Below are 24,008 nucleotides of genomic sequence, written 5' to 3' on the forward strand. Positions count from 1 at the left end.
CCACCGTAGTGTCTTCCTCTCACTCTACCCTTCTCTCTCCCACCCACTCCGTACCTGCACGCCTGCACGAAGCCACTATGGCGCATAAATGTCAGCAGCTCGCATTCAAGCCACTTGAGCTAAGCCATGCCTCTCCGCACGTTGTTGTCCCTACCGCTACACCAATGATGTCTGCCCTCCTTCGCTTATAAAAGCTAGCCCCTAGCTCCGCCACACTCCACCGCAGCCTAATCGAGCTTGAGGTGCTCTTCTCCTTCTCTCTCCCTCACTCTCCCGCTGCCTCACTCCTTCCGCCGATGGTGTTCGCCATCGATCCACTGGCCAGAGCTGTCGTCGACCAAATTGACCTCACGACGAGCTCCACCTGACCCTACTCTATCTCCCCCGTCGACCTAGCCTTTCCCTCTCCAACCCGAGATCTCACCGAGCAGCGCCAGTTTGTCCTTTTTGTGCTATTTGCATCTGAGATTTGTTATTTTTGGATCTCCTAAACGGAATCGAGTTTGCATCTGAGTTTTTGTGTGGGTATACAATATGACCTCACCTGTAGATGCGGAATTTTGGAGAATTTTTTGAGCTCTTTTATGGTGGTCCATACTACCTAGAAGTAGGAGGTAGTATAAATCTAATCTGACGATCTACGTAATTCGATATTTTGGTAATTATGGCAATTTTATTAAAATTACTCACCATGTTTTTGCTAATAGAAAGATCGATGACGTAAACGTCAGATCGCTAACCCTAGCCGATGGGTAGCAAATGAACTTTCATGCCGAATGTAGATTAAAATGTTAAAATGGTAATAAAATATTACTCTATTTAGAGACATATAACTGCAATTAATTACTTTCATGTCACGTATTTTTCTCCCCAAAATAACCCTAATACTACCATACTACTCACATATACTATCTATACTACCGGTGAGAAATGAGTAGTATCCTGGATAATCCGGATCGTTGGACTCTAAAAATAGATAGCTCATATTAATTTTGGACCACCGTAAAATTTCTCATTTTTTAAAGCTTCTAGATAATGGTTTCTACGAATTTGCAAAATTTCCAATATTTAGAGTGTTTTCACCTTAGATGCACCAGCACATTTGTTAACAATCTGTCGTGCTTACCAGAGAGAAATTACTTTTTATTTGAAGAAAAAAAGAATAACGATGATGATTCTCTCATTAGTAGCTTGACTGATGAACCATGTCAATCGTCACAGAATCCAATCGAGCTCTCAACAGAAGTCCATAACAACCTCATGCGTCGTGGATCCAATCGTTCGTTCGTAGTTCATACGACATATATGGCTCCCCTCACCCTTCTAGAATTCCGGTACTAGTTAGGTAGACACGCGGACGGGGGTGAGCACAATTTGCAAAATCTAGAAGAGCCACTACGTACTCTCGTGAGCTGGGTAAAATGAAAATGGGAAGAAAAAGAATCCCCAATGGTGCTGCCACCGAAGTCCATGTTCCTCTAGAACGAGCAATGATAGGATCAGGGATCACCCGAAAACGCTCAGGAACTGAAGCCGCGGTTATCCCGCTGCATGCGCCCCTTGCTGCAAGGTGACACCATAGCTGACGCACGGCCTCGTCTGTCCCAGTCAGGGCTGCCGTGATTCTTCTTTCTTGGAGAGAAAGGAACAGCACGCAGCGCCTTCGAAACGTCGCCGTGTCGTCGTATGTAAATCTTGCTCGTGCGTTTGTGACGATCTTCTTTTCCACGGCACACGGCCGACCGGTGAAAATTCTCGGCTGGAACGGTCGCCGAGTACTTGCTAGGAAAAGGCCGGATGGTAGCTGTTTTTTTGTGCTTGATTGCTGTGTTCAGTACTTCAGTTGATGCGCTGACTGACGGTAAGATTTGGCTGGCTCGTTGGTGAACTTCTTGGCTGCTTCAGCTCTTCCGATGTGCAAGAGTGTCGACAGATTCCTGCCTCCCGGAGCTGACTGTTCCCTAGTCCCTGCAAAGGGGATTCCAGCCGTCACAGCTGGGCTACCGGAGAGCGACGGTCGCCGGCGGTACTGTGGTGCCAAGGTGCTAGCTTGCGACGCGGTTTAGAGAAGGTAAAAGGTGCTTGGATTCCGAGAAGTGGTAGCACCGAATATGTTCTCGAGGAGAGGAGCACATTACAGAAAGGGCAACATGGATTGCCGAGCCGAGCAATTGGAATCGTCTGCTCCCAAGTGGCTCTGGGCTTGAGGACTATTACAGTACATCTAAACGAGTGTATGCTGTTTATTTTTTTTATTCGATGGTTTAGATTAGTCAAATGATACTCTATCGTCTATTAGTATCATGAGTATCATTAAAAAGTATTATGGGTATCATAAGGGTAGGATTGGAAAAAAAACAATAATAAACTTGTAAATTATATGTTTAATTAGGGAAAATCAAAATGTTAGTTTATTCTTCGGATAAACTTTCACTTATTCTGTTCATTTCATTTATTAGGGTTTTCACCCTCCGTCGATTGGTCGATGATGGATGGCGAAGGTCCGAAATCCGGTCAGTCAATGACGTAATTACCCCTAAGGGTATCAAGATAATTACAATAATACCTACTAAAATATATGGTTAGATCACAACAATAATACTTTCCATCATCTAGTATCATGGTGTACTGTAAAGGTTCTCCTGGGCTTCGGAGTTACGTTCGGACAGACATTCTGAAAGCTCGAATCTAGCGCCCGTTCTTACCCTTGAAGACCGACCGGTCGGACCAACAGTGATTGCTGGTCCGATGACCGAACCTTTGCCTGCGCGCACGGCCGGCGGCGAACTTTGACGGCCCGGTTTCTAGAAGCAAGCTGCTCAGTGGAGACCAGTACACCACACAACGCATTGGTCAGTCACATGTCTCATGCAACGACCAGCCAGAATGCGTGCGCTGCGAAGGCGCAGACCCTCCCATCCACGTCCACGTCCACATCCGATTGGCGACGCCGCGCGCGCGCCCCGCTTATAAGACCTCCGCGCCACGCCTGCACTGGCGGCGCCCGCCACCCGCCTTCGGCTCCTCGTCCCTTCGGCGTCGTCTGCCGCCGCCGCGCCACTTGCACATCGCACCAAAGCCGAGCCGGTTGTTTTCTTTTCATCGTTTTGTTCGCCTGGGGCGTCAGAATCGGAGGAGGCTGCCGTGGTTTCGGGCTGATTGATCAGGTGAGTCAACGTCCCGACGACGACGACGCTGGATTTCTCCTCCACTGGTTTCTTCTTTTGCCATTTGAAAACTCGAGCTTTCGTCTTGTTTCGAAAATGATTCTTAGAAACTCTCTTTTTAGAAAAGCTTAATTAGTTACTAATTTACATTCTATCTTTAGAAAAGCCTATTTGGTTTGGTATGTGATTTCGTCCGTTCTTGCAGAATAAGCTGGTTTCGGTCGAAAAGTCGCTGCTTGCAGTAACTTGGCGAGAATTTCTGCTACAGTTGAGTGTGAACTTGGCGCGAAATGAACCTGACGCCAGTCCATTCTGGTGGTTAAGACTTATGAAGCGGCGTTGAGACCGAGTTAATTCCTGCATCCATCGCTACCTGGAGAGTTGGTTGATACCGACGAACCGCGCGTGGAAGAGAGAGACGGAGCCCGGCATGGAGGGTGGCTCGAGCTCGCCGCCACCGTTCCTGATGAAGACCTACGAGATGGTGGAGGACCCGGCGACCAACCACGTCGTGTCGTGGGGGCCCGGCGGCGCCAGCTTCGTCGTGTGGAACCCGCCGGACTTCTCGCGGGACCTGCTGCCCAAGTACTTCAAGCACAGCAACTTCTCCAGCTTCATCAGGCAGCTCAACACCTACGTGAGTGCCTCTAATCTGATTACCTGACCCAATGCTAATTCGTTTCAGGTTGCTTCGGATGAGACGTTACTGTTGTGCGTTTTCACCATTTCTATATATTTTTTAAAGATGATTTATCTTCCTTTGAGTATTTTGTCCTTTGCAATCTCTACATAGCTGATTGGCAAGAACAGATACTTCAAATATCAATCCAAGAAACAGTGACCATACTGTGAATGACCATGATGTGCTCCCCGTTTTCAGTGCTATAGAAAGCCCATGTTTTTCATCCACTTTTTCATTGTACTTCATGATTTTTCCATGGCTCGGCACTGCTATATGCAAGTCAGCATGCATTTTCCATGCTTCATCTAGACAAAATGGCTTCTTTTTTTCTTCCATCATTGTGCACATGTTCTTCTGGAAAAATACCCGTTTGCAAACAATGCAACATCTGTTTGAAACCAATTTAGGAAATTAAATCTGCCAATGAAAGCGTAAAGCTTTGAAGTGGCTAATCTCACTAATAGTTGTGTAAGTTGATGTGTCAATTTGTAGTTTTTTATGTTGGCGTTCAGATTGCTAACTTCATTTATCATCTTTCAGGGTTTTCGAAAATTTGATCCAGAGAGATGGGAGTTTGCTAATGAGGACTTCATAAGGGGACACACGCACCTTCTGAAAAACATCCACCGGCGCAAACCAGTGCACAGCCACTCGATGCAGAACCAAGTGAACGGACCATTAGCGGAGTCCGAAAGGCGTGAGCTTGAGGACGAGATCAGCAGGCTCAAGTACGAGAAGAGCCTGCTCCTGGCAGATCTCCAGAGGCAGAGCCAGCAGCAGTGTGGGATCAACTGGCAGATGCAGTCGTTAGAGGAGAGGTTGATGCACATGGAGCAGCGTCAGAAGAACATCGTAGCCTCCTTGTGTGACATGAGACACAGAGTTGTCTCAAGCTCTCTGTTGGGAACAGAAACAGACCATTTCAGCAAGAAGAGGAGGGTTCCAACGCTTGATTTCTTCATCGATGATTCCGCCATTGAAGAACAGCAGGTGTTGTGCCTGCAGACACTGGGTGCAGAAACACCAAGCATGTCTCCCATCCACCTTGTGAATGAGGAACCATTTGAGAAGATGGAGCTGGCCTTCGTCTCCCTGGAGAAACTCTTCCAGAGAGCAAACGATGCAACTCGTGAAGGCATGTACGGTGGTGGTGCTGCACCCAACCCTGCTCTAACGCTTGGAGAGATGCACTCGGCACCAATGGATACCAACGCCAATCTGCAGTCATCAGCTGGCCTGAATCCCTTATCGTCGACCGCAAGGCATGCCCATTCGTCTTCTCCAGAATCTCCGAGTTACACGCAGAGCCCAATGCTGCCATTAGCAGAGATCCATGGCCATGACCATGAAGACGTTCAAAAGACCGCTGAAGTGGATGTGAACTCTGAGACCACCAGCGCTGATACTTCACAAGATGAGACCACCACTGAAACTGGAGGCTCCCATGCGCCGGCTAAAGTGAATGATCTATTCTGGGAGCGATTTCTTACAGAAACTGGCGAGGCCGAGTCAGGACGACAAGACGCTGATAGTAAAAGAGAGGCAAAAGATCTGAAGATTGCCGTAGACTGCAACAGCCTCCATCACCGGAAAAAGGTTGATCAGATCACTGAGCAGATGGGGCAGCTTGCTTCAGCTGAGAATGCCTGATGTCACCATCTGTGATGATCCATAGAACACTTGTAAAGACTGCGCTATACATTAGTAGTTTGGGCCGCTTTAGACGCCCTGATAATATACCTAGCTTAGTCTTTATAGCATTTCCTACTGAAATTATCTGCTGACTTCTGTACATTGTGTCCTTATGTAAAAGTCACTTTTGTAGAGATAGAGCAGCAAACATTCAGTTTTGTAGTCCTTGGCTCTTCCTTTGCTGTGTACATTTCCTTTCTGACAAATCTACATGAGATATACAGTACAAGATCAAAAAAACAAGGGAAAAATGCAAAACACCTCTAAAATCACTTGGATTTTGACTTCCCTAAAATTGTTTTGTTGCAAAAAATCCCAAATGTTTGGTTTTGTTGAAAAACACTCCCAAAAATTCAAAAACAAAATTAAAAAATCACAAAAAAAATCTAGAAAAACTAGAGACAATTCTAAGACCTTTTGTGAAATTTGTTTTCAAAAATAATATCTTTTACATCATATTCATGGAGAGTAAGTTTGAAAAAAAAAGAAAAACGTGCAGCTCATTTATTAATTCGAGTTAAATGCATAGTTAATTATTTACTAATCCAAAAATTATGAAACAATTTTTTTAGTCTTATTACATGATCCTCTATCTTCTAAAAATACATGAAATCTTGAAATAGTTATTATAACGTGCAAGATTGAGTCAAATTTTTGAGAGGTTTTTTTGCAACAAACAACTTTTGGGGGAAAAGTTAAAATCTAAGTGACTTTTGGAGGGGTTTTTGCATTTTTCCAAAAAAATCAACTGGCTTATCTGATGATCCTGACTTCTAATCTGATTGCACTAGATAATAATTTTATTTTTCCTGTGCATTTTTTTTTCAAACAAGCCCTGAATATATTAGATACTTCTCCGGTGCAATCTGGATGCTCTCGAGGTTCTAATCCAGTTTTCCCTTCTAAATCATTCCCAGAAAGAACCAGCCGGTCACCAGAACTACACATACAGAAGCAAGTGTGGTAATCAATCCATGATTTCACCAAGAGACTTATGGAATGATATGTGTGGAGTTCAATAAGCATCAATCATCAACTGTCGACGCTGGCATGTCAACGGGCCAAGTTTCATTATAATGAGGATATCCCCAGGCTGGGTAACATCACCATTGAAAAGAGAACATGTCGGAGGACTAACGAAATGGGCTAAAATTTTCACATCATCTAATCAAAAGAGGTAAGGACCTTAGGTGATAACCGTCTAAGTAAATCACGACAGCCTCTAACGTCTACATGCTCCAGGAATATAGGCCATGTTTGGCACAGCTTGTGCTTCTGCACAATCCGCTTCTTGGAGAATCCTGTGAAAAACAGATTCTGCTTCTGCGGATTCTACGGTTCATTCTCAGAATCTGCTGTAGAATCCTACCATTTGGCACAGCTTCTACAGAATCCTCCAGAATACACAAGTAGAAGTTGTGCCAAACAGGGTCATAATCTACTGGAGGATTATGGTCATTATGTACATCTGAAATGTAACTTGAAATTCTGCTCGGTGCTTCGAGGATTGCACTTGGGAAGCCAATGACGTCAGGATCAAAGGACTCTCAGCTGAGTTAGAAAGGCAGAACACAGGTCCAGAAAGAGGAGCTGTGGTCCACTGGCTCTTTGCAAATCGAGAAGGTACTTCTCATCCCTTGTTTTGTAAAGCTGCAGTCAGTAGAACTGTATTAACACCAAGTGCATTTTCACAGTAGTAAACTCTATGCAAACAAAAAGGGGTGTCCAGCATGAATGATGGGATATGTGAATTCCAACCATGAACATACTTCGTCCTAAGGGGAATGTGAATATGGTAGCAGTTCACAAACAATCTGGCGTGCAAATGCAAACCTAACAAAATTAACTCTGCTACATAATCATAGCACATAAAGGACATATAATGTTGGGCCTTATGCATTGCATTGTTCACAGGTTGACATGGCAAATGTTCTAATCAGGTCTAGATTGTGCAGTAATTAAAAGCAGATGGTTAAGATTCAGAATGATACCTGAATCTCAAACTTCACTATGTGGGTTGATTTCTCCATTAGGTCATTGGTTTCAATTATAGTAGACTCCACACCAAAGCCATGGCCGTTATGCATCATAGTCTCAAAACAGCCAGGACTCCATCTGCATTTCATGTTATAGTGTCCAATCTTTTTCCAGCAAACATTTAGTTCTTGTAGAGCTTTAAGCACTTCAGTTATTATTTCTCGTGGATGGGCTCGAGACTGTTACACAAATAGAAATAAATGAATCGGGAGAATTTTTGGGAAAACGAAATAACAAGATGGCTTAAGATTGCAATTGCCTGAAGACCAAGGGCCCATTTCCTTTCAGCTGCGAAATGTTGCTTCAAGCCAAACCCTGGAGATTCCATAAGCCCATGCTGCCGAAGTTCAGTTGCTGAAGTTGGCGTTTCAGAAGTTACTTGAGAGAAAGAAGAGTCCTGGAGATCATATAAAGCAAGACAGCAAATTAGCAAGGAAAATACAGGGAGCAGCACAAGTACCAAACAGCTCGCAATCAACAACCAGTACTACAAAAGAGAAAAAGAAATTTGAACTAACCATAGATTCTTGAAACTCAGCTCCAAGATAACCGCTGGTTGTACGAAGCCTATTATCCAAGAGTAAATAATATGCAACTGTCGCCTGCAAAGCCAAACTGTGTCCTGATCCCATAAAAAACAACCAAAAAGGGCAACAGAGTAAAGCAATTACCTCATTTTGCAACCTGTTTTGCAGAGATTCAATGAGCTGATTCTTGTCAAAACCCATCTTGATAACATCATTAAGAGTTTCCTCGTCGAGCTACAAAATTCAAAATGAAATCATATCATTCACTGAAGTAGCAAAAGCAGCATAAGGCTCCCACCTCTGCACACCCAAACACACACCTAAGTGCACAAAAAAGGGGAGAATAGATATTCCATTAAAGCAAAGGTTTCAAAAAGGTAACTAGCCCAAATCCTCAAATTGATATACAATATCATCAGCATACCTTTTTAACTTGCTGTGCAGTGTCTGGAGGCGGCACAGCCAAATAGCGTGGAAGCCGAATCTTAAACCACGCATGTTCACGGATTTCACGTATGGTGATCCTTTTCATTGGATCAACAACCAGCATTCTGGGAATCAAATCCCTCGCTAAAGGTGACAAATGACTAGGAAGGGTATATATCCCACCCTACAATTACATAAAAGAGTTTACTGAATACATATTAAGAGGAAATCAGACAAACTCTTTCAGGTAAATTACAATGATTCTTGCTAACCTTTATTTTCTTAAAAAGGTTTGGAATATTCTCATCATCAAATGGAAGAGTACCACATAGAAGAGCATAAAGAATAACGCCGCAGCTCCAGACATCAACTTCAGGGCCAGCATATAGTTTACCAGATATGACCTAAACAGTGAGGAAAAACTGTATGGTGGGAGTGTGTGACACATAACAAGTCATCTACATATATGTAACCATGAAGAATGCTTAAATGCAAATCATGCTAGATGTATACCTCAGGTGCTGCATAATTCGGGCTACCACAGCTTGTCTTTAGAAAGTGACCATCATGCATAACATTACTTAAGCCAAAATCTGCAATCTTAACATTCCATTTTGAATCCAAAAGAAGATTCTCTGGCTTCAGATCACGGTGAACCACCATGTTTCTATGGCAATATTCAACACCAGATATGATCTGTACAAAAGGTCAAGGAAGAAAAAAACTATCATTCCATGCTCAATGAACTGAACGAAGACAGATAATCAATTTGTTGACTACAATATGACAAACGCATGACAGTTAGCGGATTTAAATGACTTGTTTGTTTGCAGAACAGCTCAAGCTAACCATCATACTACAGTTCGAACCAGGGATTAAAATGTATCATGCAATCTTTGGCATGAACTTAGAAATATGGAAGAAAGCTTACCTGCTGGAAAAAGCGGCGAGCTTCTTCTTCTTGCAGTCTTCCCTTCTCAACAATGTAATCAAACAACTCACCAGATTTAACATACTCCATAACAACGCAAATATCAGCAGATGTATCTATCACCTCATAAAGGCGTATGATATGAGGATGCATAAATAATCTCAGTATCTTGATTTCTCTCTTCACTGCAAGTAATTAATGTAAGAATTAAATTGAGCACTTCATCAAAGTAAAGAATGCAAGACATCAAATGCGAGCTCTTCATCAAAGACCAAAACTACCAAGCAATAGAGTATATGTTGATTTCCAAATTTATAGACATTAACTTCCACGAAACCATAGTGGCTGGTCGTTTGTGATTAAACATTTTAGACCCAATAGTCCAAAATTGTCCATGCGCATTACTGAAGCACTATGCACACAAACAAGATTGTACAGTTTATGCCTTGATCGAAAAAAAAAGAAGAACATGTGCAATCATTCAACTACAGGCACTCCTGCATTCTACAAATTATGAAATCTAGTATACTTTACAGAGAAACATGTAATGGCTCCGGAGGATTATTTTGTAAGGAACTTTGATGTTTAGTCTATATACACTGCACAAGCTTCAGAAGCACAAAACAATGTTCAGCACAAAAGGAACAAGCACCAACCTTTCTCTTCCATCTCCATGCTTGTGACCTTCCGGCGGTTGAGGATCTTGATTGCCACTTTATGGCCTGTCAATATATGTTCCGCGATCTTCACTTTACCAAATGATCCAATCCCCAGGGTTTTGCCAATTCGATAGCCGCTCAAAGGGTTCGCATCTCTTCCAGCTCCTTCCATCGCGTACCTAAATCACAACCAGGGCATATCATATTAGTTTGAGGGTAAAATAATAAATAGCGTTGAAGGTATATGAACTGAGCACAGTGAATAACTACAACTCCTTCACACATCACTGGTTGGATCTAGACGATTTAAACATGAGTGATTTCACTTCGAGCCAAACAAATAATCTACTCCGCGCAAAGCGAACCAAATTCCCTTGCAAACTCCTCAAAATTACTTGCCGAAACTATCCGCATCCAATAGGAGTCAAAAAGCGAGGCCAAAGCGCCCCAACCCCACCACACGCACACGGCACACCCGAACCGCTAGCACGCCATCCCACAGACGCGAGCCCTCGGATCTGGCGGAGCGAGGACGACCCCTGGAATATCTGTCTGAGAGAAGTGGGACGGGAAACAGAGCGTAGATTCACAGCTCAAACACCCAAACGCGCAGCCTAATTCGCAGGTCGGGTGGTCGAGGGAGGAAACGGAGGATACGACGGGCGCAGAGGGGAGGTAGGGCCCTACCTCACCGTAGGCGAGCCGCAGCGAGATGGATCCCGCCCGCCGTAGCAGGTGGCGGCGGCAGCGGCGGGGAGGGCAGAGGCGTCTCGCGGCGGATGCGGTGGGTGGAGGCGAGGCCGGGAGGGAGGGGGAGGGAGAAATGCGCCTGAGCCGAGAGAGAGGATCTGTTCATCCTCTGACATCACTGCAGAGGATCTCTTTCCGAGAGGGAGAGAGAGGTGTTTTCACGTGGGGCCCATGGAGGCAGGGGGCCACGAGAGGGCTCACGGCCGCTCGCGCCGCGCGGAGATTCGTGCTGCGGGCGGAAACCTTCTTTTTTTGAATATGCGGGCGGTGGCTTGAAGCGACCCGACACGCCGTTTGGCCCCGAGGGGGGGACGGTTTGGCGTTTCGGTTGGTGGGCGTGGTGGCGTCGGATTGGCCGCGCGCGCGGCAATAACTTGGCAGGTAGATCTCTGGCTCGTCACGGTCTCCTTGCCCCCATTGGCTACGTGACGCGCGCGCCGCCTTGTCTCTGTTTCACGCAAAACTGATACTACTACATAGCATAACGTGACACCTAGCATTTTATTTCTTTCTTTATTTTCTCATCCATGATTTTTTCTAACTTATTCATACATTTTATAACAAATTATACCATATTTCACATCATAGATGGGATCCAACCCTTAAATATATAAGATCTCGTAGCATTATCTTCCCTGTTTCATCGGATGTAGTACCGCTTCTTTGCATCACACGACAATCGTACTCTTGACCTTGGTGGTTGGTTGGTAGTGTAACAGGGGCGGAAAATAAAAAACTATTTATATATTTTTATTTTCGAAATTTGCAAAAAATATATCTATTTTCAAAATTTAAGATCTATACGCATATCGCCAAGAACATATTATTTGTTCAACCGGAGATAGGTCTATATAACATGCCATCTGTTCAATTAAACAGGCGACATTATTATTTCCATCTGAATTGCTCCAGCGTGCACGGAACGGAGCAGCTTGACTTGCTTCAAGTAATTACATCTGCTTCCCGGAGATCAACTCACTGCCTCACTCAACCCACCGGGCTTACAGTTGCGACACCATGCCCGTGCACTACGCATAAAAAGCACGAAGCAAGACGCGTAACTTGCGATGAAAAGAGGTGCTTCACAGACTCAAATGCCAGAGCCATCCCATTACAACAAGAACCTTCCTCTTAATTTGAAATTGGCAATCAGAAAGTACTCCGTATGATATCCCAAAAAAAATGGCAACCAGAACGCTGTCATTGTTTCCTGGAGACGAACCACGCAGCTTACTGCCTCTAGTATCAGTCAATATACTCTGAAACCACTAGAAGATATCAAAACTGCTGTGGCAGTCAAAAATCAAAATTGCTCACTGGCACTCGCATAGAATCCAAAAAAAAAAAAAACAACTTATCATGAGCGAGCTTCTGATTTCAGCACTCGAGCTACAAGTCTGCAAAGAAGTCTGCTCCGGGTCTACTTGAATTCTGACCCTCACCTGTCTTTTTACTTCTTTATCCTGAAATCCACCGAGAAGAGAGAAAATAAGAAACAGCTTTCAGAGAAGAAAAGGTTAACACAGCAAGCATGAGATAGGAACACTGTTATCATGCTGATGGCGCACTGCATAACTCAATACAAAAGCAAAATTGCATGTTACCTTTCGAAGAGCTTGGCTCCATATCTACATCCATCTCGTCACAGTCGCTATCATCACTACCAGATTCTACTAATTCACCACCATGAACTAACTGTGGGCCATTCAAGAGTTCTTGCAAGTCCCACAGCTGCGTACAAACAAGACATCAAGTCAGATTAACGGTGCGCAAAATGCGGAGAGAGGTGAATGGGTCACCTTCAGCATTTTATAATGTGAAATGATGCCTAGATATTTCCTATTGTTTAAGAAAGCTGCGTATTTCTTGAGCCTACATTTACTATCAAATCGACAAAACATACCAACGGCCTCAATTGGATATTCTGAATGCTTAGCAAGTGGCTGGATTATCCTATTTGGTAAGATACCCACTAATCTGCGAAAAACATGGATGACTTGTTAGAGCAACAATCAAGATTACTAGGCAGTGGTTAAGAGAAGTTGTTAATCCAAAGCACCGTGATAAATTTCAAACCTGATCACACCGTCTGATGCACCAGAAATCGGAGTGTCTTCATCCAGCTAAAACAAAAAGGCATGCGTCAGAAGACTGAAAACGCAAATATGTCAGCAATGAACTATCATAAGGTTTGGGTCCTACTAACCTTCAGCGTTGTATCGACATACTGTGTGTGTCCCAGAAAGCGGTCACTAACCACAAAAGTGCATGTCATTACACAACTTTAGACCACATCACTTGCAGACTTAATTGGGTCTAAACCACAGATAGTGAAAGACGAAGCAGACTTGTGCCAACATTTTAGAGTGGTATGATTAGGAAACTCTTAATGTTATACGTCAAGATCCTTCTAAATGGTTTACTAATCAGTAATAATGAGACGATTTCAAATGGATCTTGTACACTGCAACTATTGAAGCAAGTAAATTACACGTGAACCAATAAACCTGAGCTTATCAAATTTCAGTCAGGGAGAACAAAATGACCCCACCATTGACAAAGACAATGATGATCAGTCTAAATATTAGTAGGAAACATATAGCCACTATTTCAGCATCATAATATCAGAGAAAACCATATCAAGAGAAACTCATGTGTGTTTTTACGGGCGTCATTTCTAAAGTGGAATATCACCAACAGCTATCACTACAGGCAAAACCTTGTTATGTATAAGATAACGAGAAATAGCATTACATAACAATGAAATATAGTTAATGAAGTTAATCAAATGTAACATTATATTTCTGCTGCTGGTGTTAAACTGATGAAATCATGGTTACGTGCAATCCTTAAAGTATCCCCACGAGTATTAACAATACAATTTACTATGTTTCAATCGACTGAAATTAGATCTTTGTTTTACTCGACGTATTGTCCATCCGATCGTCCGATCGTGTGTTTGTTTTTTATCTGTACTCAGTTAGAGATTTTTGTGTCATGCAATAGAAAATTGTATATGTCTCTATTATAGAAAAATATTGTTTACTTGTAAAATAGTTTTTTTTGTCAACCATTAGATCTTCATCGATTACTTTTGTCAAGTAAAAAATACCCTTATTTTTACTGGATTGAAAATTAACAACTTCCACAACAATAGTGCTTCACTTGGAGTTCCACAAACAACCTTTGCGTGGCTGAACCGGGCACGCATAAACGGGCTCCAAAGAAGGCCTAATCCGCTTTCGTTGAAGGCCTAGTGAGCCCACAAAATTGCATCTCCTTTGAATATGGTGACAACTGTCAGCGGCGACTGGCAGTTCACTGTTCTCACCCCGACTAGCCCATACAATATCACGAGCACTTGTGTTACTGTGTGGGTCTCAGTGTTGTACTGTTGTCACCCCAGTCCATGTTCGTGAAAAACGCTGTAGCTATTTTGTTCGGGAAGTGCATACGTACAAACAGTGACAGCGACCAGGACTCAGGTGCCGTCAATCTCTCTGTAGAAGCCCAGGCCAAAGTCGCCGAACCACCATGTGATGACATGAAGCATGCAGCTTAGCATCAAAAGGCACACGAAACGAGACACCCGTCCGCCCGTCCACTCACCTCCTCCTGAGCGGCTGACTGGCTGAGCCCCTGACCGCTGGCCAATGCCACACGGCGCGCCAATCCACCGCCCCGCCCACGTGAGCACAGGCAGGCAGGCGGGCGGGCGGACGCAGCGGCAAACCTGAGCACCAAGTACGTCCCGCCTTTTGGCGCACACCTGCGACTGCGACTCCGTGCCCGCCTGCCTTCCTGCCGTCTCCTCTCTTTTCCACGCCCGTGCGCCGGGCGTCGTACCACCCACACGTTCTCGCGTGGCCTCGCGTGGGCTGCTGCCCCCGCAGCGGCGCACCGCGCGGGGCTTGAGCCCTTGGGTCTTGACCGGGCCGCGCGCGGCAGGGGCGGATGGGCGCGCGGCAGGGGCGGATGGGAGGACGGGCAGGGGCAGACAGCGGCACTGTGCGCGCTTTCTTTTCTTCCGCCTCCACCGCCGCCCATCAGGGTGCCGTGCCAGGGTTTTTATATGATATTATTTTACTAAAACATTGTAAAAATATAGTTTTAAACTGAAAAATTGTAAATATAGGTGATAGTCGGCACTTTGATTATCGGCTAACCACCTATCGACAATCAAAATGCTAATATTCTATTTGGTACGCATATGGATATGGACACAATAGCCTATCGACACACCAAAAGCCGACATGATCAGTTGTTACTTCACATGCCATCAGACCTTACTGCTAGATCCATTGGTTATCTTCGTAGTTCAATGCAGAGTGGGATTTATCGTCACACATAACACCAATAGATTCTGTCAGTGGGATATGTCGGCACACGAAGCGCTAACCGGTGATGTGAGCTTTTAGTGTGCCGACAGACCTCCGCCGTGCCAAAATGGGATGTCAGCAATCCGATTACGTATAGATGGCTTGTCGGCAATCGAAATACCAAATGTCACATATATCTGCATTTTTCATTTTACATTATGTTTTAAAATATTCTAATAAAAATATTATTTAAAAAATCACCGACCCGTAGGGCCGCGCGCATGCGCTTGGCTAGATCGTGCTGCGCGACTCGGCGCATGCTACGTACGCTGGTAAAAGAGTGCCGCCCTGCGCCTGCTCGTGGTGGATTGTTCTGTCGATGTCACGACCTCACGTACGCTAGTGTAGAAGGAAAGGCAATGGCGTGGGTGCATGGATGATTCGTTTTTGTGCTTCTTCTCTGTGAAAGCGTGGGAGCTTGGAGTGTGAAACGTGGGAGGAGCTTCAACCACTGTGAAAAAAGCTCGAGCACTAGATAGAGTACTTTCTGGAAACAGAGCTCAGTTTGCTTTCAGCCCGCTGGAAAATGGAATTTACGATTGCATCCCTGTGACGATTAACAGTCTCCGATTTTCAGGAAGGTCGAAAGCATTGTCGATCTAAATTGTGGAGATACTGACAATGCGTCACCTCACCAATTTGGTACCCTGCTACGTACTATAAAGTTCTCCACATCTAGGGTATCCAGCCGGCAGCTGTCCTGGGGCAGTCAGAAGAGATCATACCGCGAAATACATTTTCTTTCTTTTCCTGTGGATATCACTTCGACGGCATTCAGGTGTTTTCTCCTATTCTTTTCTGATCCCCTAATTTGCGCCATGACCCTAGCGTGTAGCTTCCTGAAGGCCTAGCCATTAGCTAGTACACTTTTTTAAGAAGGAATTTCTTTATTCAGTCTCGTTATAAGTTATATACTCAACCATCTATTATTATATTATTTTACTGTTGCTATAAATAGAGTGTCTACATACAGCACAAATTCAAAACCAACTTCTACCATGTTTTTATGAAAGTACATATAGCAAACCATTAAAAAAAAATTATTAGTAAACATCCACACATACTTGACGAATATCTTCGTAACGATAGTCTCTGGCACGCGGCATACTCATCTCATCTTCTCTCTTGCATCCTCCTTCTGAAGCAACGTCTAGGAGCGTATCCAATGGATCCCCTTAAAAATTACCTGCATATAAGAGTTTGATTTTGCTTTGTCAAATACAATATCATTCATACTCAGGTAGCTTAAAATAAAATAGATGCTCCAACCAAGATCTGATATCTAACATTAGAGTCTACATTATATATCAAGAACAAAAATATATCTTACAGTATAAGATGGTATAACTTTTGTCAATAGTGGTGTTTCCCGTCAAATAGTTTGTTCTGGAAGGCCATTCCCCCTGGGCAGACAGCACCCAAGTAGGGCATGGTATAGTGTGAGCCAACGGAAACAAGATGGGGTGGGGGAGGAGGGAGGGCAAAGGTGGCAATGTTGCCATGGAGGGAGAGGCAGGCGGTGTCGTCAAACTCGTCTTGCTGGTTGTCACGGCAGGGGAGATCTTAGCCAAGATAATTTCCCGATGAACAGAGTAGAAAATTGGCCAAAATTCCCGTTCTTTCTTACCATTTCCCCATGGAAAGAGGAAACCCCCGTACACTTGATGAGTGGGACGTATAAACTATAAAGCAGGACGGAGAAGCGAAGACCGATGCAAAAGTGCAGCGAGATTTATGACCAAACTCGGCTACGCACATAATCACGGTCACACGGACAGAGTGGCAAAAGGAAAAGAGACTTGAATATGGCTAAGGCACGGCCTTGGTGCTTTCGTTGACCGCTAAGGCCAGGACCATCTTTTTGCGACAAACCCATGTGCCAATAACAAGCAATGGCATCACAGCATACCACTCTCAGTCTCAACTCAAGTCCTAACTCTTCAGTCTTCGCTTGGAATTCTTGTCGCTAGTCACAACTACATGGCTCACACAAATCATCGTCACAAGTTACAGCAACATAATTACGTACAGAGATCAATGAATGCAACTATGCAAGTTCATGCCCAAACAATTGCATGCATGCATGCACGCTCGAGAATCCGAGTTCAGAGCAAAAAGCAGCACAGCGCTACAGTAGCGGGCCTAAGCATCCCTGCAGGCCAGAAACGCCTCGTCACCTCTCCCCTGTTCACTCGGCGTATCGAGCTCTCCGCGGCGGCGGATCTTACGCGGGAGACGTTGTCGGGGCAGACACCGACGCCCGCGTCCGGCACGACGGCCTGGTCGGTGACGCACAGCCCCGGGTTACCGCTCAGGTCGAGGTTCCGCCCGAGCTGCCTCAGAAACGCGCCGTCGAACGGCACGACGCCGTCCAGCCCGTTCTTGCTTAGGTTCAGGTGGTAGATCCGCTTGAGCCGGCTCAGCCCCGCCGGGATCCTCCCGGTGAGGTTGTTGTTCTCCAGCGACAGCGTCGTCAGGCTCGACAGCAGGCCGAACGTCTCCGGTATCGAGCCCGAGTAGCCGGAGTTGGCCAGCCGGAGCTCCTGGAGCCGCGCGATGTTGCCCAGCTCGGACGGCAAGAGGACGCCCATCGGGTTGTTCTCCATGATCAGGTACTGCAGGTCGCGGAGGTCGGAGAGGCCGGCGGGGAGACGACCGCGCAGCCCGTTGTTGCTTAACGCCAAGAAGGCGAGAGATTTCAGGCGGGTGATGGTGTCCGGCACCCCTCCGGTGAGGTTGTTCGAGCTCAGGTCCAGCTTCTGCAGCTGGGCGAGCTCGCCGAGCCGGCTCGGGATGGGGCCGGAGAAGGAGTTATAGCTGAGGTCGAGGCCGACCAAGCCTCGCAGCTCGCCGAGCCGGCTAGGGATCGGGCCGGTGAGCGAGTTGTAGCTGAGGTCGAGATGCACGAGGTTCTTGAGCTCGCCGATGCCCTGCGGGACCTCGCCGCGGATCAGCGCGTTCTGGGAGACGGTGAGCACCTGGAGCGACCAGAGGCTGGCCAGCTGCGGCGGCAGCGTGCCGGACAGCGACGGGTTGGAGCGGATGCTGAGCTGCTGCAGACGGGACGCGGAGAGGTTGGACGCCGGCGGCAGGGTGAATGCGGTGGTGGCGTCCGGGTTCTTGAAGCAGTCGACGAGGAACAGGGCCTGGAGGTGGGGCAGCGCGAACGCGCCGAGCGGAAATGCCGCCGTGTCCTTGCACGTCGGGTTGGGCGGGACGCCGAAGTCGAGCCGCGCGACGTGCATCCGCGGCGCGGCGCCGCCGCCCGGCGCCGGTTTGCACTCGAGCCCCGGCCACGGCGAGCTGCACGGGTCGGCGCCGGCGGCCGGGCGCCATTCGCGGTCGGAGGAGACGGCCTCCATGACGCGTAGCAGCGCCTCTCTCTCGGCGGGGTCCATGGTCGCGGCGGCCAGGGAGAAGAGGAGGCACAGGACAATGGCGAGGGTGTAGGAGGAGGACGGTGCCATGATGGCCCCGCTCTGTGCCGTGGTCTGCTGCGCGCGCGCGTGTGGCTCTGCCTCTGCCTCTGCCTCTGCTGCGGGGTGGTGGCTGTCTCGGGTTTCGCTTTTGGGGGCCGTCGATGGTTTTAAAGCCGGGGGCAGGGGCGAGGAGGCAGCGTTCACGTCGAATGCGGACACACTGTGTACAGCAGGAGAGGACAGTGTGTGCGTGCGTGCGTGTGTTGGGGGATCACTGTTGCAAGTAAATGAGCGCTGAGGAACAGCCACATGTTCTGTTGTTTCCCCTTCAAAAAGTAGCATTTCTTTTGCATTTGTTGATTCGTTGATCCTTTGCTTGTCCGAAAAGCAATTTCACCCTAAACTTAAGATGCTTATCTTGGCTCTGGTGAGCCTGCGGACACCTTCCATATTAACCGCTGTCAGATCCGCCTTCCCGTTCGCCATCCTCCACCCGCAGACTCGTTACAACTCGCACCAATAGCGGCATGAGATTTGATACCTAAGGCCGGGCTGTTTGTGTTTTGAAGCAAGAAGCTTGCTCATACCAAAACTAAGTCATGTTAAATTGGGACAAATAAAGTAATATTTGATTTGATACTGAGTTAAAAGGTTGGGTTGTCCATGTTTTTGACTAAGAAGCTTGCCTATGCCAAAACTAGGTTATATTAAAATCGGGACAAATAGAGTAGTATTTAGTTTGAGATCGAGTTAAAATTTTGGTCGGCCAAAAATCAAGATAGCCGTTTCGTGCATCAAAATATCGTCTACCTGTACTATAAAAAAAATTAGACTACTAAATTTTAAGGTACAACCAAATTTTAGCCTTAGTTCAAACAAAAGCCAAATTTTATAAACTAGCCAACTTTTGGTTTGGCTTCTTGAAGTCAAGAACCAAACAACCCTTAAAATTCTAAAACTTTTGTCATGGTTTGCCACATTCTTGCTACAAGTCTGCCGTGCCACAACTTTTATGGCAGAGAAAATAGCCGCCACAACTTTTATGGGGATAAAACAGTCACCACAACTGTAGTAAATTTGATAGGAAAATAAGTTGTTGGCACGTGGATCTTGCAGAAGAGAAAGTTTGACATTCTTTAGAGCATCGCTCCCTATTCTCCTACATACGAAGCTCCCTATGCAGATTTCACTCCTTATTTATCGGTGCACTCCAACTAACTCTCTAAATTTGGCTCCCTATATTCAACTGTTTCAAATTTAAATAGCATCAGTTCTAATGACAATATTCCTAATGGCTATATTTCCAACAACTATATTTTCAACGGCCATAACTCCAACCGACGGTCATATTCCAACGGCTATATTTTTTGTTCTATATATGTACGTCTATTCACTGATTGCTAGACCAAGCCATTCACCTTGTAGTTCCTTCTCTACCCGAAGTCATTGTGCTCGTGGAAGTAATCATGAATTCTTTGCCAATACGTACTATAAGATTATTCATTGCTTTGAATGATATCCATACTGATTTCTAGCCATACTGACACCAACAAATTGTCCTCCTTCTCATTGATTTTTTTTCTATTCTTGTTTGATTTCACGGGCGATGTAGCTTGCACATGTGTTGTTTCCTAAGTTCTTATTCCTTAGGTGGACTTTCAAATTAGTTGTCTCCCAAAAAATTATCATTGGTACCCATGTTTTGCTCACTCAATAATTCCGTATAGCTTTCCATTCGAATGAGCACCCTGCAACGAAAAAACAGAGATCACATAACTATAATTCATGAAACAATCAAGCGCGTGTGCACGCACGCGCACGCGCACACACATATATATGTGTGTGTATATGTTCAGTTTAGTTTGCCCTGGTTTAATTTAGTTCAAAGAGGCAATTGAAAAACAAATGCATATATGTTCTATTCACAAGTGAAGTGAAGGGATCAGTGACGTTCTGAGAGGAGAGTGAATTAGGACACTTAGTACTATTTCGGTTCCAAAAACTATATAAGATAAAACTATATCAAGTTCTATCTAGATGTACTTTAGGTTTATCTAGTGTGTCTACTCTACCGATCAAAGCACTTGTAACCTATCTAAGAAGGTAAATTGCAAGAATGTAAATATAGAAACGTGAATAAGGTAGAGAGAGCAAAATCGGTATAATAATTTTTTTCTGTGGTATCGATGGCATGAATATCACCTTTAGTCCACGTTAGAGCTCCACAAAAGATATGCTCCCGATCGGTATCGGATCACGGCTCTTGAGCTACCAAGTCAAAAAGACAAAGCCTCTATCTGGATAAGCCACCAAGGCAAGGTCTCACCACTAGCCTCTCTTTCGATTTCTTGCCGATGTGATCACTTCGGAGATTTAGCCACCAAGGCAAGGGTCTCAGCGTCCCCGCACAATCGCCTTGCTATCGCTCCACACCAAGTCAGAGGGTCAACAAGCTTGCCGATGAGTCACCAAAACTCTAAGGTACCGACGTACTACTTGGCACAAGGTTGGATCACTCATTAATCCACTCTTTAGGCACCAATCACCTAGAAACACTCTCTCTAGGTCTATAAGCACTAATCATGGTGTGCTTAATCGCCTTGAACGACCACTTTAAGCACTTTGGTGGCTTGGATGTCTTCTCATGTGTATATGAACTTCTCTGAGCTCCAGCAGCATGCCACACATTCAAATGACTGAGTGGAGGGGTATTTATAGCCTCAAACTCGCGCATAGCCGTTAAACCCAAGGGCTCTAAAAAGGTGCTAACATCGGATGATCCGGTGAGAACAGTATTAGTAACATCGGATCATAAGATGAGTACACTCTCATAAACTAGCTATTGAAACCCCACTCAAACCTTTGTGAACACCGAAAACACCGAGTTATTCTTCATCTCCATCACCGGACTATCCGGTGAGTTATCCTAGGCCATCCGAGCCTTTCTTCCTTGTCTGTGTAAATTACTCCGGTGTATGCATCCGGTGCACATCACTTCATCACCGAACTATCCGATGGGTTGACTTCAGCCATCCGAGCCTTTGCAACCCTCTCTAGAAATAATGCTCTGGTGTGCACAACCTTCATCACTGGACCATCCGTTGCGCTGAACTTCATTCTGCCTCTTTGCACTGTTTAATGTCCGGTGTTCATTCCATTCACACCGAACCATCCGATGGGTTGAAACTTCTCTTCTTTTCTCTGGAAATGCTCCGGTGTAACTCCCACTGATCACCGGACTATACGGTGAGGCATATTCTTCAGCACAATACCTTTTCTGGAAGAATTGCTCTGGTAAGCACTCTATTCAAACACCGGACCTTCTGGTGAGGTCTTCAGGCCTCTCTCCTATTTGAAAAATATATTCCAGTGAGTTCAACACCCAGAGCACTGGACCATCTAGTGAGGCAAATCTTCCTAGGACTTTTTCAATTTAGTCCAACTTTGTTCCGGCTGCGGTGGCTTCTTCATGTATTGCATCCATAAGACCTACTAACATATATTTTTGATAAACACCATTGACTATATTGTTATTAATCACCAAAATCATAATCATAGCCTAATGGGATCATTTTTGCTACAACAGACAACTCCACCTAGGCAGGCCCATTCCACATCCCATCCCTAATCCCCCTTCTCCCCCGTCTCATCCCTTCCCCACCGGCAGTGCCTCGAGCAAGCCCCACTAGTGACCACCCATGCGGGCTCCTGCAGGGGCGACACGGGCGGGCGAGCATGGGGAGGACTACAACACGAGCATAGGGGCAAAGGCAGACGAGCGCAGGGCCAAGGGCGATGCGAGCATAGCAGCCGACGAAATCCCTCTCTGATACTTCTCTCCCCCTTAGATCCGGCAAGCCAAGGCGGATCCGGAAAGCCTCCCTCAAAACGATCCATATGACCACAAATCTGGAAGAAGGAAAGAGTTTGAGATGGCAACAGACCTGGCAGGCGGTGATGTGAAGGGAGGATTCTGTGCTGGTGGTTGCTCTATAGCGAGGATGAGCCCCTCGCTAGATATGGTGACGCAGGGATGAGGAGCCCTAAAAAATAGCAACTTCGGTAGCGAGCCGGTTGGTGGATGTTTTTGGTCCTTGTTTGCCAAAAAATAGGATAGCAAGTCGAGTAGAAACTCGGATGGAGTTACTCTTACAGTGTGTCAGCTAAGGACATCAATCTTACTCTTTAAAAGATATATCCAAGTAAATTTGCTGAAATCATTAATGAAACTAACATAATATTTATATCTTCCAATTGACTTAGGAGCTGCCCCCATACATCAGAAAATATAAGTTGTAAAGAAGAGGGTGAAAATCTATCTGAATCGGAATAAGGCAAAATTCATGACTTTTGGCCTGCTGACATGGATCATAGACCAAAACATTATTGGCCATACAAAGACATGGAAGATTATTTGACCTAACAACTTGATGAATGACTTGAAACGACGGATGCCCTAGGCGACTATGCCGTCTTTATTGAATGGGCTTGACAGCAGACAAGGAGCTTCTAGTTGGGCAGGCATTAGATGGCTTGACGGGATAGAGTCCTCCTTCACATGGGCCGCGAAGTAGAGTTTTCCTCGCTCTCTAATCCTTAATACAAAAATAGTTCGGATGAAATTCAAGGAATGCATTATTGTCGGAAGCTAAACGATGAACTAAAAGGTGGTTCTTGTAGCTTTAGGAACATGGAGAATATTGTTTAGATTCAAATCACGATCTAGAGCTAATACCTCAACCATTTGCCATTTGAACATGATCCTTACCATGGTACTTCTCACGAACAATTAGCCTATCAAGATCACTAGTGATGTAATCAGTGGCTCCAGTATTGGTGTATCAATTGGTGTCGACACCATAGGACGAGGATGATATGCAATTTGCCGCCTTAGGATCTTCTGCCTGGTATAAATGATCAAATTTGTACCAGCACTTGAGTGCATCGTGGCCATCCTTGTTGCAAACTTGCCCTCTGTTTCCGTGGTCATTTGGGCGTTCACGGTCACCACGGCCTCGCCTACGGTTGCTACGTCCTCCACGTGAAGCTAGGTTCGTCGAGGACCCAAACTGGCCAAACATATTCTGCTACTCAAGCCGCACCTCAAAGGCAAGAAGGTGAGCATACATTTCATCTAGGCCAATTGGTCTGTCCTGGTTGTCATGGAGGTGACGAGGGGGTTATAGTCAGAGTCGAGCCCACCAAGGACATAAGAGATGACTTCATCATCGTTGAGAGGATGCCCAGCAGCAGACATGGCATCAGCAAGCCCCTTCACACGATTGAAGTACGTGGTGACATTAGCTGAGCATGAATTGGTTCTGCTGAACCCATGTAAG

The 24,008-nt window shown here is 45.6% G+C and overlaps 3 protein-coding genes, 1 non-coding gene and 1 pseudogene across 4 annotated transcripts; 1 reads left to right on the top strand and 4 right to left on the bottom strand.

Moving 5' to 3' along the window:
* Positions 1–2,984: 2,984 nt before the first annotated feature.
* On the top strand, positions 2,985–5,703 carry LOC133929284 (heat stress transcription factor A-4d-like). The gene is made up of 3 exons (XM_062375980.1): positions 2,985–3,167; positions 3,373–3,804; positions 4,390–5,703. The coding sequence occupies exons 2-3, from the start codon at positions 3,598–3,600 to the stop codon at positions 5,497–5,499; spliced, it is 1,317 nt and encodes a 438-aa protein (XP_062231964.1). The 5' UTR covers positions 2,985–3,167; positions 3,373–3,597; the 3' UTR covers positions 5,500–5,703.
* Positions 5,704–6,568: 865 nt separating this feature from the next.
* LOC133929283 (serine/threonine protein kinase OSK1-like) lies at positions 6,569–11,006 on the bottom strand. Its single transcript, XM_062375979.1, has 11 exons — positions 10,809–11,006; positions 10,119–10,300; positions 9,463–9,647; positions 9,045–9,227; positions 8,804–8,935; positions 8,530–8,715; positions 8,250–8,339; positions 8,097–8,180; positions 7,838–7,975; positions 7,533–7,757; positions 6,569–7,191 (listed from the first exon to the last, which is right to left on the bottom strand). The coding sequence occupies exons 1-11, from the start codon at positions 10,985–10,987 to the stop codon at positions 7,078–7,080; spliced, it is 1,698 nt and encodes a 565-aa protein (XP_062231963.1). The 5' UTR covers positions 10,988–11,006; the 3' UTR covers positions 6,569–7,077.
* Positions 11,007–12,260: 1,254 nt separating this feature from the next.
* On the bottom strand, positions 12,261–14,918 carry LOC133928172 (WD repeat-containing protein 55-like; annotated as a pseudogene).
* A 2,246-nt stretch (positions 14,919–17,164) lies between these two features.
* On the bottom strand, positions 17,165–18,780 carry LOC133929887 (receptor like protein 29-like). The gene has a single exon (XM_062376642.1). It carries the CDS (start codon positions 18,715–18,717, stop codon positions 17,356–17,358), a length of 1,362 nt encoding a protein of 453 aa, XP_062232626.1. The 5' UTR covers positions 18,718–18,780; the 3' UTR covers positions 17,165–17,355.
* Positions 18,781–23,770: 4,990 nt separating this feature from the next.
* LOC133929969 (small nucleolar RNA Z247) lies at positions 23,771–23,908 on the bottom strand. The gene has a single exon (XR_009911689.1). It is a non-coding gene; the product is annotated as a small nucleolar RNA Z247 (small nucleolar RNA).
* Positions 23,909–24,008: the final 100 nt, after the last annotated feature.

Source organism: Phragmites australis, chromosome 9, assembly GCF_958298935.1.
Source record: "Phragmites australis chromosome 9, lpPhrAust1.1, whole genome shotgun sequence".
In the NCBI taxonomy this organism is placed as follows: Eukaryota; Viridiplantae; Streptophyta; class Magnoliopsida; order Poales; family Poaceae; genus Phragmites; species Phragmites australis.

What these genes read in the sequence shown, in the direction of transcription:
- LOC133929284 (XM_062375980.1), top strand. Translation starts at nt 3,598, where the DNA reads ATGGAGGGTGGCTCGAGCTCGCCGCCACCGTTCCTGATGAAGACCTAC. An exon ending in TCAGGCAGCTCAACACCTAC is followed by an intron (nt 3,805 to 4,389) that starts GTGAGTGCCTCT and finishes ATCATCTTTCAG; the next exon opens with GGTTTTCGAAAATTTGATCC.
- LOC133929283 (XM_062375979.1), bottom strand. Translation starts at nt 10,987, where the DNA reads ATGTCAGAGGATGAACAGATCCTCTCTCTCGGCTCAGGCGCATTTCTC. An exon ending in TGCGGCTCGCCTACGGTGAG is followed by an intron (nt 10,301 to 10,808) that starts GTAGGGCCCTAC and finishes GTTGTGATTTAG; the next exon opens with GTACGCGATGGAAGGAGCTG. An exon ending in CGAATTATGCAGCACCTGAG is followed by an intron (nt 8,936 to 9,044) that starts GTATACATCTAG and finishes CTCACTGTTTAG; the next exon opens with GTCATATCTGGTAAACTATA.
- LOC133929887 (XM_062376642.1), bottom strand. Translation starts at nt 18,717, where the DNA reads ATGGCACCGTCCTCCTCCTACACCCTCGCCATTGTCCTGTGCCTCCTC.